The sequence below is a fragment of the Euprymna scolopes genome, chromosome 41, assembly GCF_053919585.1.
Source record: "Euprymna scolopes isolate OS-2025 chromosome 41, ASM5391958v1, whole genome shotgun sequence".
NCBI classification, from domain to species: domain Eukaryota; kingdom Metazoa; phylum Mollusca; class Cephalopoda; order Sepiida; family Sepiolidae; genus Euprymna; species Euprymna scolopes.
The window spans coordinates 3,955,817-3,972,994 of record NC_136522.1 but is presented as its reverse complement, the minus strand read 5'-3'; the positions used below and the strand labels follow the sequence as shown (position 1 = coordinate 3,972,994).

General features: G+C 36.1%; 1 protein-coding gene across 2 annotated transcripts in view; it reads left to right on the top strand.

The window, feature by feature from the left end:
• The window catches only part of LOC145266309 (cytochrome P450 4V2-like), a 76,862-nt gene that overhangs the window by 16,031 nt on the left and 43,653 nt on the right, over positions 1-17,178 (top strand). For both annotated transcript variants that reach the window (XM_080121863.1, XM_080121864.1), the window contains 2 exons: positions 7,285-7,370; positions 15,223-15,413. In XM_080121863.1, the coding sequence (XP_079977989.1) occupies positions 7,285-7,370; positions 15,223-15,413 (277 nt within the window). The remainder of the gene's footprint in view (positions 1-7,284; positions 7,371-15,222; positions 15,414-17,178) is intronic.

Here is a 17,178-nt window from a genome sequence, read left to right as displayed (position 1 = left end):
CAGTTGACTTATACAATTCTTGACAGTATCTGTTTCGTAGCACAAAATCAATCACTTAATTCTTCTATCAATCAATGAATCTATTTTGCCCTTAACTCATCAGAAGAAATAGCAACAATCAATCCGTCAAAAGGTTTATATATTTATGCACACACTCTTTGTTTTTTCAATTTGGCTTTTTTGGGGGGGTGAAAATTTGGCTATGATTATCAATTTGGCCTTTTTTTTTTGGCCTTTTTTTTCTGAAAGATTTCGCTTCAAATATTTAGTAGTCTGGCAATCTAATTAGGGTCAGCTATTGGACATGTTTATCCTTTTGGAAACTTTATAACCCGCATAATTTTCAGATTGCAAAATAATTAAAAAAAAAAAAAAAAATTGGTGGACCTGAACAATGCTGCTCCTACCATAAACATTTAAAGAAGATTAACAAATAAATCAATAAATATATTAAATAAATAAATCAACAAATAAATAAATAAATAAATAAATAAATCAATAAACAAATCAATAAATCAGTGTTTCACCATTGATATTTCGATCATGGTACTTCATAAACTTTTCCTTCACAGCTCTGTTTAACTCGGCATTATTGGGGACACTGACTTCTACAAAGGTTGTTTCTTTCTTCTTGTTGTCTCATACCACTATGTCAGGTTTCCTAGGTACATAGCTGTAGGAATTGCATAGTCAACTGTTCTTTCTGGTATACTAGCCTGGGTGCCCGGTGTTGCCCAGTGTCGCCTGGTGTTGCCTGGGTGTTTGGAGGTGCGTGTTGAGCAAAAAAAAATAGTGGTAGCAGGCAGCAGGCTCGAACCCATTCAGTCGAAGGAGGAAAAGAATGTGAAAAAAAAAAAAATGACGTCTTTGCTGTTGCGTCCATCGCTAAACCGAAAGTGGCAAAAGCTTAAATTAAGACTAGTCAATCATAAAGAGGGATGACTTTCGAAAACATCGGCGAAAAAAGCGACCCCTCCTTGTAGAAAAGTGCTCAGTTGAAAGTGAAGGAATTAATGTTCTTGGCCAATTTTCCGATATTTGTTGTCCAAAGGCCAAGCTTCAAAACGATATCAATCTCGTGAAAATCAGAGAATCAGAGTCGTCATGATGTTCAAAGAACTGTTATGAATGTCTTCCCCTCAGAATTTTCATCGTCGTCATCTCTTTCAATATGAACCCCCGACCCACTACAGAACACTTGAAGAATAGAAAACTTTTACCCAAATTTCTGTATTCAACATTAAATAACCTGAAAAGGGTTAATATGCCGTAAAACAAAACACCCAAACCAAACACAATGAATAAATATTTGAAAATATAAAGAACTGGAAGTATAAATTTTTTTTTCCAAAATTACCGAATTTAACATCAACTCAGCCGAAATGATTGATATGCCGTAAAAGGAAACAACCAAACCAAACAATCACATTCATTTCTCTCTCTCTTTCTCTTCTCTCTCTCTCTCTCTTCTCTCTCTCTCTCTCTCTACCAAAACCACCAAATGGAACTTCATGAGCAAAGTTCTTTTCCTAGAACACCCCATTTGTGGAACAAGATATACGTTTACTTCACAACCGTTTACATGATGGTCATCTTCAAGTCTAATATGAACAAATACTTGTCTAGCTGTTCTCGTAAGTAGTATTCGGTCGATTTCACCCAGTGTTTCCAATTCTCTTGTGATGACGGCAATACTCGAGTAAAGGCTTCCCTTTTGATAAGCAGTGATTTATCAGTAAAAAAAAAATCCTTCTATGTTTTAGTATTAGGACTTTTACTTGAGGCTTTGGGACATACTTTCAAGAAGTTGGTCCCCGGGCGTCATAAGACCTTTGCATGTTACTGGGTGTTGTCGTATCTTGTGTCTAAACGATGTAAAAGATACCCTGTAAATTTTTGTTTTACCTCCCCCCTCCCCACCCCAAAAAACAAAAAAATAGCGACTCTATCTTTACAAGCACTTTTTGTTTACCCCCTCCCCCTCAAAAACAGCGAGGAGACACTTTTTCTTTTTTTTTTCCTAAGAAAGTACAAACTTGGTGACATTTAAACAACTCCCATTAATGGCAGGATGTAGGACACAAACTTGTAAACATTCATCGTTATGTAACGCAATAAATTGTTAGGATTTTTTTTTTGTATTCCCTCAGGCACTACCTCCTCTTTTGGGAAGAATTAGTGCAGTATATGCTATTATAATAACAACCTCCCAGGCATTATCTCCTACTTTTTTAGGGGGGGGGGAGGAGATCAAGGACTAAAGTTTATCTGTTCTGTTTTAACGAAACCATTCTCCAAGGTATTATCTCCTACTTTTTTTTATCAGAGGAGTAATGTAGTACCTGTTTTGCTTTATCCTCCCAGGCATTATCTTATCCTTTATTATTGGGGTAGGCTAACAGAGTGTTATTTATCTCCCTCCTGCTGCAGACATAAGACTAGGAAAATGGAATTTGAAAAGCCAGCAAAAAATGTTTAGCCTGTCTGCATTCTTCAGTAGGGGTGCCTTAAGCGAATAGCAACAAACTAACCCCTTTCTCAAAAGGTAAAAAAGTAAAGCCAGAGAGGATGAACCTCCTAGAACTGCACAAGACCATATCTCAACCTCACAAAGAACAAGCAACTCCAACAAGGATTAGACTCTGGTGGACTGATTTTCATATGAAATAACCTCAGAGTGGGAGGCATAACATAGTATATGTTCTTTTTCAATGAGGCTATTATCCCAAGCATTACCTCCTCCTATGAGAGGTAGTGTAGCATATGTTCTTTTGTCATGAGATCATCCTCCCAGTCATGACTTCCACCTTTTTTAATGGGTAATGTACTGTTATTTACCTCCTTCCCACTACAGGCAGAGATGACACAAGGTCAGGAGAAAACTGGGGTTTGAAAAGCCTACACCCTAGAGGAAGAGCATTCTAGCCTTCAAAAAATGCCTGGGCGGCCCTATCGGCATTCTCTTGTATGGGCGCCTTAGGCGGTTAGCAAGAAATTCATCCCTTTTTCTCAAAGTGTGAGAAGGTAAAACCTGGAAGGATGGATCTCCTAGAACTGCACAGAACCATATCTCATCCTGACACAGAACAATGATTACGACTCTGACGGACTGATTTTTATACAAAATCTTCTTTGGGTAGAGGTGGGGGTAATGTTAATATCTGTTCTGTTTTTATGAGACTATTCTTCCAGGCATTATCTCCTCCTTTGAGAATGGGTAGTGTAGTACATGTTTGTTTGTAATCATACCATTCTCGTTAAAATATTGTGCAACATAACATGATAAGCTATTAAAACTACTACTACTACTACTACTACTACAACTCCCCTTCTTTTCCTCCTCCTCCTCCTCCTCCTCCTCCTCCTCCTTCTTCTTCTTCCTACTACTACTACTACTACTACTACTACTACTACTACCCCTTCTTCTTCTTCTTCTTCTTCTTCTTCCTACTACTACTACTACTACTACTACTACTACTACTATTCCTCTTTCTCCTCCTCCTCCTCCTACTACTATTCCCCTTTCTCCTCCTCCTCCTATTGCTGCTACTACTACTACTGCTTATACTCTTAATGTTGACAACAATGTGCGCAGACAAACTGATAAGATACTTGAACATTCCAAACCTGACATAATTTTTCTCAAAAAAAAAAAACGTACTCAATCATTAATATTATCCCTGAGTGGCTTCCGGGCCTTGATAAGTGGTGATCACTGTGTAAAAAAAAAACAAAAAAACAAAAAACAAAAAAAAACATAACCTGTCATTTCAAAGTACACGAAAAAAAAAAAAAATTAAAACTGAAATAAGAATTAGAAAACATGAAAATGTCAAGAAGTCAACGTGGTTCTCTCAATGTAATTGGAAAGCATGGGACCATAACGAAAAGCCACCATAAATGGCTTAATAAAATTGACAAGAATTTCTCTTCCAATTTTATGAAAGACTTGCTTGTTAAGAACGGCGAAAGTGTTACGGTACACCTTGCATGCCCAAAGCCAACAGAATTGATCTGGTGTTCAGAGTAAAAAAATTCCAAATAAAAACATTCAAAAGTTGAGTGTATCGTCACCATAGTTACGTACGTGTGTCACGGTTTCTAAATTGGTTGATCGGGAGATCCTATTTATTAAAAAAGAGGATAGAATGGGATAATATACTACAGACATTAAATTTGTATATGAATACGCTAATTTTATGTTCGTAGTTTGTTATCGCATTCTATCCTCCTTTTTTATAAATAGGATCTCCTGAAAGTTAAAAAGAAAATGATATCGTTCTTGGGATGTACGTGAAACTAAAATATACCTTCTTGGTCTTCAGGCAAGGATTTAAGGGTAGTATCTGTTCTGTCTAAAGATGGTATAATAATATTGTGAGATTTCCATTCACGCTGCAAGGTCCATGCAATAAAAATACAACACAGACTCCTATAAGGATTTTGAAGATAAATCATAATTAGGGCTATGACAACAGCATATTCTTTTCATTGTTTTGACTCTCGAGTGTGTATCTGTTGATATCTTATATGCTTTTATATAGAGTTATGTGGTTCTCGGTTGATTAACTGTGTCTGACTGTGTCGAATATATACTAGAGAGTCAAAACAATGAAAAGAATATGCTGTTGTCATAGCCCTAATCATAATAATTCTGTAACATTCCAATTCTTAACTTTGCTTACAAAGTTCGAGTCTCGGCTTATCCTAATCCCATTTTTACCTATCTAATACTCTTCTTATTTACATGGAAAGGGGACAACCTTTCCCTGTAACTTTCTGTCTAAAGATGGTATTATGATATCGTGGGGTTTCCGTTCACGCCCGGCGTCCATACAATGGAAATATATCACAGACTCCTATAAGGATATTGGAGATAAACCGTAATAACCAAATATATTTTGATGCTAAATTAGCCAGATTACTTTGATAAATATTTTTACAGTTTTAACAAAAGGGATACAATAATATCGCGGGGTCACCATGCTGAACATTCACAGAATGTCCAGCAGTTATTTATTACATATGAAAGATGCTGCTGTGGAATTTTCACAGATTCTGCTGGCGCAAATACACAGAACTGGCCAAAGAGCTCAAAGGAATATGGAAGATGAAAAAAGTCAGAATGACACCGCCAATAGTAAGAGCACTAGGAACAATACCAAAACATGAAGAAGCGTTACAAATAACCGAGAAGGGTCAAGGAGGATGAGAGCACTGACGAGGCCTCTGCTAGACAAGTGTGAAGAGAACTGGGACCTTGGGGGAGGCTTATTGCCACTCAGATTTCAGTGGAGACCAATGGCCACTGTTAGCGAGAGATTGGTGGTAAGCGACTGTTGCGATAAGGCAAAATAATTTTCAAATGTTATCGAAAGAGGTGGAGTGTGCTGGAAATTTGGGGAGACTTGTTGTCACTCAGCTTCCAGAGAAAACCACAGGCTGTTTTCAAGGAGAGATCCTTTATGACCTGTGAAAGCTACTTGTGAGCCAATAATAATTATAATGTAACACCACTAATAATAAGAGCGCTAGGGGCAATACTGAAAAAGCTTTGAAAGAGAATAGGAGAGATTGGAATCAGAGGGATGATTGATAAGATGCAATAGATAACAGTAATTAAAACGGCTGAAATATTAAGGAAACGCCTTGAAGGCAGAGATTAATACACATGACCCACAGACACAAATTGGGCATACAGAAACGGCTACAAACGCAAAACACCAAGGAGCAGAATATGAAATCATGAAAACTGAAATTCTATAATTGTAAGATACCCCTCTCCCAGCATTAACCCTCCATTTTTTTTTTTTTTGTGTGTGTGTGTGACCGACCAAAAACTGATGCCACACCAAATAAGTGAGGAGGGCCCAGAAGGATGGAAAGACTGAGGAGAGAAAGCACTAGCCAGACCTTCGCTGAATGAGTGCAAATAAGGACTGGGACCTTGGGGAAACTTTTTGCCACCCAAATGCCATTGAAGACCAATGGTCGTTGCCAACGAGAAATCAATGGTAAGTGGCTGTTGTGATAACGCAAATTAATCTGCAATGATTATCAAAAGAAGTGAAGAGTACTGGAAATCTGGGGAGACTTGCTGTCACTCAGACTCCAGAAAACACCGCAAGTTATTCTCAAAGAGCAATCTTTGATGATGGCTTGTATGACTAAATAATAATAATAATGATAATAATAATAATAATAATAATAATAATAGTAGTAGTAGTAGTAGTAGTAATAATAATGATAATAATAATAAAAATGATAATAATAATAATAATCTGCACTGGAGTGTGTAGCAAAAGTTTGGAATCCAAATGACAGACAAATGGTACCAACATCACCCAGAAGGGATACTGGAAAATGAGGATGTTTAGATTGTCTGGGATTTCATGATTCATTGTGACTACGATGTAACTCACAGGAAATCGGATATTGTAGTTGTGAACAAAAATACCAATGAATGCCAAATTATTGAGGTTCAAAAAAGAGTCGCCAATGTGATAGGCCCTGAACTGGCATCTAAGCTTCAGCCTCTGTCTCATCGACGAAACGTTGCATCCCTCTGCTTGTTCTACAAGTATTTTAATGGTGAGTGCTCTGAGGAACTGCAGACACTTGTGCCCCCACGACGCAGACACCCTCGACAAACCCGACAGGCAGCTAAATCCCACCCCCACACAGTAGAGATCCCTAGATGCAAAAGATCCTTCTACTCCAGTAGTTTCTTCCCCAGAACTGCTAGACTCTGGAATTCCATTCCAGGATCATGCTTCCCTAACTGTACTGACATGCAGAAGTTCAAGTGCAACGTGAACCGACATCTTGCTGCCCAAATCCCTACATAGTGCCCCCGTAGTTGCTGACCCTGATAGTAGCCCCCTACACCTGAGTGGCAATGTGCCTTGTTTGGGGTGAAAATGTAATAAAAAAAAATTAAAAAAAAAGAACTTCCATCGTGCCAATAATCATAGGTGTGTTTGACTCAATTCCTCATGGTCTTATGAAACAGCTGAATTCCTTGGGAATCAGATACAACATCACCGTACTCCAGAAGTCAATTCTGCTTTACTAAGCAAACATCCTATGCCAGGAGCTTTCCATTTAATTGACTCTTTGACTATGCTCACTAGCTTTGGTGTAAAAGCTCGCTCTTGAGGGCGAAAAAAAAAAACGGTGCAAAACATCCACAACACTGTGAAGTTAATGGAATAATAATAATAATAATAATAATAATAATAATAATAATAATAATAATAACGATAATATCTTATTTCATTTCAGAAAATCCTCACCAGTGGCAAACATTTGGATAAAAGTGTGTTTTACGATATGTTGCAGCCATGGCTGGGCGTGAATGTTTTTACAAGGTAAATTTCTGCACTCCTTATATCATAACCGGTGTCCGAAAAGTGTGTACACTAGCAAGCCTCCTTGCGTTGCCCGGTCGTAAAATGCGCATAAATATTTTATTTTAATTTATACAGAAACTGAGACAGGTGCATGCGAGTATTATGTTTTTTTTTTTTTTCGAAACTGTTCACTTCCTGTAAGTAAAAAAAGGAAAAAAATACTCACGCTGAGATCGAAACCTGATGTAATGGAATAACCTAACATCCCTTCATAGACGAAATGAACTATAGATATATTGACCCTCTCACGTGACTGACAGAGAAGGAAAAAAGACAGGAAGAGAATAAGAAAAGATGTCGAGTAACTCTTATGTCACATGTATTCCCTTGTAAATAAACTCCTTTGTTTTTCACCCATAACCCTGTGTTTCTTGCTGTATTCTTATTTAAAGTAAGGGTATAACAAAACCAAAACCTAATGACAGTGAGTCAGGTACGATAACCATTAAACCAGCGTGGCACAATCTTTAAAAGGTGTTTTTAAACTACTTATCATTAACACAAGTAATCTGTCATGTGAACTATTCACACACGCGCATTCGTGAAACAGTTGACAAACAGATAAAAATTCTATGACTCTCATATACCAATTTCTCAATTTTGACTCCTTAACAGCTCTTTTTTCCGGATGAAAACAGATTAAAAACTTTTCCACATGTCTGAATACCCTATATACCAAATTTCCAGTCTGTAGATCAAAAATTCGTTGAGTATATAGGTTGAGAATTGTCCTCACACACACACATTCTTACTTTCATAGATTTATAGATAGATTTTTCTTTAATCAAAGGAAATATCGCTTTGGTATTTTTTGGGTTGGCACCAAAATCAACAGAGTCCAAACCATTTTTTTTAATTGATTAGTACTGTGCAGTTCTAGAAGGTTCACCTTCCCAGGTTTTGCCTTTTCTCTTTGAGAAGGCGTTACTTAATTGCTAATTGCTTGAAGCGTTCTTACAGTGGAAATGCTGACGAGTCTGCTCAGGTACTTCCTTGCATGCTAGAGTGCTCTTTCTCGGTGGTGCTGGCTTTTCAATCACACTTTCCTGACTCTTGTGTCACATCTTCCTGCAATGGGAAGGGGATAAATACGATCATACTAAAACATTGAGAGGGTGGGGTGGGTCAAGCAATGTAATTCGTTTTTACACGCTTGTTTATAAACTGTTTAAGTATAGCAACAAAAATGATAATCCCTGAAACCATTCCAGGATGATACACGGATGAGGATGCTGTATCCAGCAACACGCCACATACGGCTTTAACAGACTTCAAAATCGGCTTCGAAACCTAGTAGGTGATAGTCTTTTCTCTGCAACCTCTTTCCACAGAGGAAACATTGCGAGCCTGTCTTTTCTCTATGTTATTTTCAACGTAAATGCTCGTCTGAGCTCAAATCTATGTTCTCCTTTTACCAAACTTTCACAAAAAAACACTCGACTGGCTACAACCACTATCAACAAATTTCTTTACTCTCTATCTTTACCTAAATCTAAACACAGATTTCATGAACAAAGCTTCTTTCCTAGAACTGCCAGCTGTAGAACTCTGTTCTGCTGGCCTGCTTTTCAGCTGATTACAACATGCTTGTCTTGAAGTCCAATGTAAACAAGTTCTTGTTTCGTCGTCCCCTTAAATAATCAAATCCTATCGAATTTCTACCATAAATGATTTCTACGCTGATGTCCTGTTGAGCATTGTACATTCAACCCTTATCCTTGAGTGGTCTTAAAGCCTTGATAAGTGGTGAGTCTCTTGTAAAGAAGAAGCTTTTGTAATTTTATCTTCCTTGAATTAAAAATTTGTTTTTTTAAATACATTCTTTTAACTAATTATTATTAACTTATTATTATTAATCATTATCTTTTTAAGGATTCCACTTATGCTTAATAAAATAGTTAATATGCAATTCTAGGAAAGAAGCTGTCTGTGTTTAGATTTAGGCACAGATAGAGAGTGTGAGAAATTGTTGATAGTGGTTGTAGCTAGTCGAGTGTTTTTTTTTTTGTGAAAGTTTGGAATGCAGAAGTTCAAGTGTAATGACTGTACTGACATGCAGAAGTGCAAGTGTAATGTAAACAGACATTTTGCTGCTCAACTCCCTACATAGAAACTATCATCCTCTTAACTAATCAGGCTAATATGTCTTATTATTGAGGATAGATGGAGCCATTTCACTCTTCATGATTATCAAAGTTTTCCTTTCAGTTATTACAGCATTATCGACGGCAAACCAATTCGAATCTTGGTTTCTTTGTTAATCTTAATATCCGTGACGTCTCTTTATTTTACTCCACACTAACCTGTTTGACCTGACCTGACCTTACATTTTGTGTTACTCCAACGTGTATTTAATTTAATCTTTGTCAAAGTAAACACTAGCTGATGAGCACAGGGCATTTCACTCTTAGCAACTATCAAAAATTTGCTTTTTTTTTTTTTTTTTTTTTTTTTTACACAGTGATCACCACTTATCAAGGCCCGGAAGCCACTCAGGGATAAGGGTTATTGCAAGTACATTACGTTAGTGTGGAGATTTGATGGAGTGTTTACTTAAGGGGGTGGTTCATTAGGAATTTGTTAACATTAGACTTGAAGACATCCAAGTTGTAGTCCGGAGGGAAGCAGGCAGACGGAACAGAGTTCCACAGGCGTGCAGTTCTAAGAAAGAAGCTTTGTTCATGGAATGCGCGTTTTGATTTAGGCACAGATATAAAGTGGGGGAAATTTTTCACAGTGGATTCAGCTAGACGGGTGTTTTTCGTGAAAGATTGGCGAGGGGGGACCAGTAATGAGAGCATTATTGACGGTCTGTCTCACAAAACTTCCATAGCAAGACTGATTTCAATCTTTGTTTCTTTGTCAATGAAATCATGCGTCAGGTTTTCCACTTTCTTTGGCCAATTCAACCTTATAACTAACCTTCAAGTCATCTTTTCCTGTTATATTTTGTGGGAACGGATTTATTTCTCAAACTTCATGTCACTTCAATTTGCACTTAGTTCCCCCTCCATTATGTACCAGCAATACAAAATTCAATATTTTTTAACTAATTATCATCTCTCACAATAAAACATTAAAGCCAACCGAAATAAGAAATATACTAACCTCTAATACCAAAATTATGTTGACAAACACACTAAAATTATCCAAAGCAATATTAATAAAAATACAACCTAATCCATATATCTATAAAAGTCAAATTGTCTGTATGTCTGTCTGTGTGTGTACATTTTCCTACCAAATTACTTTGTCAATTTTCAGTCTACAGACTCGAGATTTGACATAAGGAGTATTGAGATTTGGAAAAATCTTTTTATTCGGTTTTCGACCAGAAATTGATTTGTCAAAGGGTCGAAATTCAATGATTTAACCTTTGAAAACTCGACCAAACTCCTCCGCCAATTTTTGGTCTAAACAGTTTAAATTTTAGATGTAGGTTACTTGGACATGGATCAAACATTTTAACTTAATTAGAGCCCAAAACAATAAATGCTAAGGGGTCAAAATTGGGAAAGTTAAAAATAAAATTGACCTCTCAGCCAATTTTTGGATCTAAACATTCGAAATTTTACATAAAGTGTATTCAGACATAAGGCAAGCTTTTTAATCGGTTTTTGGCCGAAAATTCGGCTGGCAAGGAGTTAAAGTTAAAATGATTTAACCTTTGCGGTCTCTAGCAAACTAATCAGTAAATTTTGAATCTAAACATTTGAAATTTTACATAAAGGGTATTCAGACATGCAGCAAGCTTTTTAAACAGTTTTTGAGTGAAAATTTGGCTTCCAAGAGGTCAAAGTTGAAAGATTTGACCTTTGCAGACTCTACCAAACTCCTCTGCCAATTTTGGGTCAAAACACTTGAAATTTTAGATGTAGGTTACCTGGACATGAGTAAAACTTTTTAATATATATATATACATATGCATATAAAGTTATGAACAGTACATAGAGCCTGAGCAAAGCCGGACTGAACTGCTAGTTTATCTATAAAAGTGAAATTGTCTCTGTGTGTGTGTGTGTGTGTGTGTGTGTGTGTGTGTGTGTGTGTGTGTGTGTGTGTGCATTTCCTTACCAAACTACTCTGTCAATTTTCTACAGACTCGAGATTTGACATAAAGGGTATTGAGATTTGGAAAAATCTTTTTAATCTGTTTTCGGCCAGAAATGGGGCTGTCAGGGAGTAAAAGTTCAACGATTTGACCTTTTAAAACTCTACCAAACTCCTCCGCAAATTTTTGTCTAAACACTTGAAATTTTACATGTAGGTTACTTGGACATGGATCAAATTTTTTAATTTGATTTAAGCCTAAAACAATAAATGTTATGGGATCAAATTGGAGTCAAATTTAAAAAGAAATTTAACCTCTGAAGTCTCTATCAAATTACTCAGCCAATTTTTGGTCTAAACATTTGAAATTTTACATAAAGGGTATTCAGACATAGGGCAAGTTTTTAATCTGTTTTTGGCCGAAAATATGTCTGACAAGGGGTCAAAGTTCAAAAGATTTCACCTTTGCAGTCTCTAACAAACTATTCAGCCAATTTTGGGTCTAAACATTTGAAATTTTACATAAAGGGTATTCAGACATGCAGCAAGCTTTTTAATCAGTTTTTGGCTGCTAAGAGATCAAAGTTGAAAGAGTTGACCTTTGCAAACTCTGCCAAACTCCTCCGCCAATGTTGGGTCTAAGCACTTGAAATTTTTGATGTGATTTACCTGGACATGAGTCAAACTTTTAATATATATATATATATATATATATATATATATATATATATATAGTAATTATCTGAATTTTTGAGATGAGGTGTTTTCATTGATTGAGGTTGCATAGTTGCTGATTCTCTGTTTTCAATGTTACTTTTTCACTGCCTTCGTTCAGGATTGAACTCAGCACCTTTGGGTAACTGTAAACTTTGATACAACGTCTAGGACCACTCGGCCATATGTCACTATGTCCCAAAGCCTAGCTGGAGTCCGAACACGGTACCCCCGTAATAATAATAAAGGGTTGGGTTCGAGACTCCTAACAAACGGTTCACCTGACGAAGGCCGGAGGGCAAAACGGCCGAAACGTTGTGACAATAACAACCAAGATGAGGAAGTCAGTCCGACAATCTCAATCAATATATATATACATATATATGCACATAAAGTTATGAACAGTACATAGCTGAGCTGAACTGATAGTATTTAAAAAATAATATTTAATACAGGTGCTGATATATAAAACATATTTAACAATAAAGAAAAGACAAAATTAAATGAACGCAATATATAAATACCACAAGAAATAAATAATAGACACAAACACAATCTTTCCTTATCTTTCTTCTCCTGCCAGACTCCTGTTACATTTCACGATGACGACGATGATTATGATGATGACGTTGGCAGTGGCCGAGTCGTCAATTTTGTTAAAGTCTGTTTAATGTCAAAAATAACAATTTTTGTCATTTCTTTTACGTCAGTGGAATAAAAAACAGGCAGCTGATTATAAAAATATGTCGCTTTATTTTCTGTACATATAAGTTTGTAATGACAGATTGACAAATCTGATGGATGCGTGACAGGGTTGGTGGGTGGTGTGTAGAAGACTGTGTTGCTAGCACCCTCTCATGCCGTTGTGTTGTTGTTCTCTCTTCTCGTTGTGTTTCTTTTTATTTGGCCTAGATGACGATTTCTGATCGGCCGATGTTCCGCTCGGCATTGTTTCGCAAAAATGTAATCCCTCACTGCCCCAGATATTTTGCATTGTAAAATCTGACCTCGCTTTGGCGTCATCTTCCAGGCTCTCCTAGGCTTGTGGCCGATTTTTTTGTTTGACGTCACTTGACCACACGAAGATTCTACACGTGACCGGAGGTCTGCTTATGCAATGCTTCATTATCCTTTTCCCCTGCCAGACAACCCGGAAAAGAATATAAAATCAAACAAACAAAACCTCTACCCCCTATTCTCCAATAGTACTCCTGGTGTGGATTACGTGATATATACGTCATAATCACGTTGAACATCGGTTAAGCAACATTGAGCCTGGTCTAAACTAAAGTCTTCCCTAACGAGGATTTACATGCAACTAGGGACCGCTTATGAATTTAATGCTCCCATAAAACTTCCTCCTTTATAAGAAGCCTATGTAACCCTCTTAGATAGAGTGTAACTTACAGTACAGTAACGATCACGTGATCGAAAGCACTATTGAACAAAATAGTAGAGACAAGATGCCAAAAAATTGCTTGTCAAGTTGAGAAATTGCTTGTCAAGTTGAAAAAATTGCTTGTCAAGTTGAAAAAATTGCTTGTCAAGTTGAAAACATTGCTTGTAAGCTTGAGCAAATTGCTTGTCAAGTTGAGAAAATTTCTTGTCAAGTTGAAAAAATTGCTTATCAAGTTGAGAAAATTGCTTGTCAAGTTGAAAAAATTGCTTGTCAAGTTGAAAAAATTGCTTGTTAAGTTGAGAAAATTGCTTGTCAAGTTAAAAAAAATTGCTTGTCAAGTTGAGAAAATTGCTTGTCAAGTTGAAAAAATTGCTTGTCAAATTGAAAAAATTGCTTGTCATGTTGAAAAATTGCTTGTCAAATTGAAAAAATTGCTTGACAAGTTGAGAAAGTTGCTTGTCAAGTTGAGAAAATTGCTTGTCATGTTGAAATATTGCTTGTCAAGTTCAAAATATTGCTTGTCTAGTTGAAAAAAGTTGCTTGTCAAGTTAAAAAAATGCTTGTCAAGTTGAGAAAATTGCTTGTCAAGTTAAAAAAATTGCTTGTCAAGTTGAGAAAATTGCTTGTCAAGTTGAAAAAATTGCTTGTCAAGTTAAGTAAATTGCTTGTCAAGTTGAAAAAATTGCTTGTCAAGTTGAGAAAATTGTTTGTCAAGTTCAAAACATTGCTTGTCAAGATGAGAAAATTGCTTGTCAAGTTGAAAACATTGCTTGTCAAGTTGAGAAAATTGCTTGACAAGTTGAGAAAATTGCTTGACAAGTTGAAAAAATTGCTTGTTAAGTTAAAAAAATTGCTTGTCAAGTTGAAAAAATTGCTTGTAAGCTTGAGCAAATTGCTTGTCAAGTTGAGTAAATTGCTTGTCAAGTTTAAAAAATAGCTTGTCAAGTTGAAAAAATTGCTTGTCAAGTTGAGAAAATTGCTTGTAAAGTTGAAAAAATTGCTTGTCAAATTGAAACAATTGCTTGACAAGTTTAGAAAATTGCTTGTCAAGTTGAAAAAATTGCTTGTCATGTTGAAAAATTGCTTGTCAAGTCCAAAAAATTGCTTGTTAAGTTAAAAAAATTGCTTGTCAAGTTGAGAAAATTGCTTGTCATGTTGAAATATTGCTTGTCAAGTTCAAAAAATTGATTGTCAAGTTGAAAAAATTGCTTGTCAAGTTGAGAAAATTGCTTGTCAAGTTGAAAAAATTGCTTGTCAAGTTGAGAAAATTGCTTGTCAAGTTGAAATAATTACTTGTCAAGTTGAAAAAATTGCTTGTCAAGTTGAAAAAATTGCTTGTCAAGTTGAGAAAATTGCTTGTCAAGTTGAAAAAATTGCTAGAAAAGTTTTATAAAAAAAGCGAAATTCCATGGTATTTAATCAATATGGCTATGACAAGAGAATATTCTTTTCATTGTTTTGACTCTCTAGCATATATCCGACACAGTTAAACACAGGTTATCAACCGAGAACCACAACACTCTCTATAAAAGCATATAAGATATTAACGGATACACACTCGAGAGTCAAAAGAATGAAAAGAATATGCTGTTGTTCTAGCCCTATTAATCAGACATACTCGTTAATTCTGCATATTTGTCTTTTCAGCACGGGTGGAATATGGGCCACACGGCGGAAGCTGTTAACTCCATCATTCCATTACAACATCCTCAACGATTTCGTCGTCGTATTCAATGAGCAAGCGTTGATCATGTGTGATAAACTTGAAGAACGTATTGGACAAGGAGAGTTTGATATCGGACCCTATATCACGCTTTGTGCGTTGGATATCATTTGTGGTAAGATAGCTTTTGGAATTGAAAGCCATGTTTAATTTCAAAAGAGTTTCTGCTGGGTAGCTAATCTGTACAGGTTCTGGAGAGGAAAAATAGTTTTCGGTGGGTAGCTGATCTGTATAAGATTTGGACTTTTAAATTTTGCACACAAAGAATGAAGAATTATGTGTGGGAATTCAAAAAGATCCAATATTTTTATGGAGCAATTCTGGTTTCTGAGTGGTTGCTAGCAGGTGGCGCCATTTGATTGGTCAGTTCCTATCGCCAGTGTCTATAAGTAGAACCTTCCAATTTTTTAAAAAATTATACACTTTTTATATCAAAAATATTGCAACAGCACCCACACTGAGGATTAAACCTCAACCTCTAGAAGAGTGCCACTTAGAACTGAATTTTACTTGCCATTTTATCCGTTATGCCATGGGTCTTTGTGATTTCTGAACTCAAGGCACACCTGAAGGATGTTGGGGGTTATATTGGATGAAACATTGTGAGAATAGAACTCAAGGTGAGAATAATAGTCTGAATAATCCAAACAATACAAATTATTAATCCTCATCTCAAAAATTCAGAAGCATGATCGTCTTTATTGAAATATCTAAGATCAATATTCAATGCCAATATATAATCTATATATATAAAAGCCAAACGTCTGTGTGTATGTATGTATGTTTGTTTGTAACGCTAAAACTTTTGAAAGACAGAACCAAACTTGACAAATTTGGTATCATATCGAAGCCCCATCACCCGGATGACAAATATCGAAATTTCACGTCAAACGGACCACTAGAAGTTGGTCAACTGATCAGTTATCTTCGAGGGGGGCCCCAAAAACCTGTCATTATCTATATATATAAAAGACAAATGTTTGTTTGTAACGCTAAAACTTGAGATGAAAGATTTCTCTCCCCTAAGAATAAAACATATGTTCAATATCTGCTTTTGTTTTTTCATTGTTTATACGGTCCCGAGCAACGCCGGGTAGCCCTGCTAGTCTATATATATAAAAGCCAAACCTCTGTGTGTATGTATGTTTGTTTGTAACGCTAAAACTTTTGAAAGACGGAACCAGACTTGACAAATTTGGTATCATATCGAAGCCCCATATCCCGGATGACAAATATCGAAATTTCACGTCAAACGGACCAGTAGAAAGGGGTGAACTTATCGTTTTTCTCCCAGGGGGGCCCCCAAAAAACCTGTCATTTTAATGTTGTTATTACGTAATTCTTGAATGATCCAAAAACGCTTAGTCATGTCATGTGACGTGACGTCAACATCCAGTAATGTAAATAACAACTTTCTTTTACCGATACTTTTGTAATTTCTCTTCTCCTTCGTTCTATATATTATTAAACTTCATGACAATGTCTCCAACGTGATTAACTGGTTAAAAAAAGTATTTATACAAGAGTTTTAACGAAAAATGTCAGGAAAAAATGTACAGGAATAAAAAAATTCAGCTTTCAATATATTCGTCGATAATAAAACCGATCTTTATATTTACACTAGCCATTTTGTATATTACCACGTGACCTCCTACTTCTTAAACTGGAGGGGGGATCCACTTGAATCCAACAAAACCAGTAAATTTTTTTTTCTATTATATATACATTATTTTCTATAAAATTAAGTGGAGACTTTATAATTAAAACAAAAAATGTTATTCATACGTAAAAAAAAGGCTTAGTCATGTCACGTGACGTGACGTCAACATTCACTAATGGCGAACAATTGTAAATAACAACTTTTTTCACAAAACCAACAC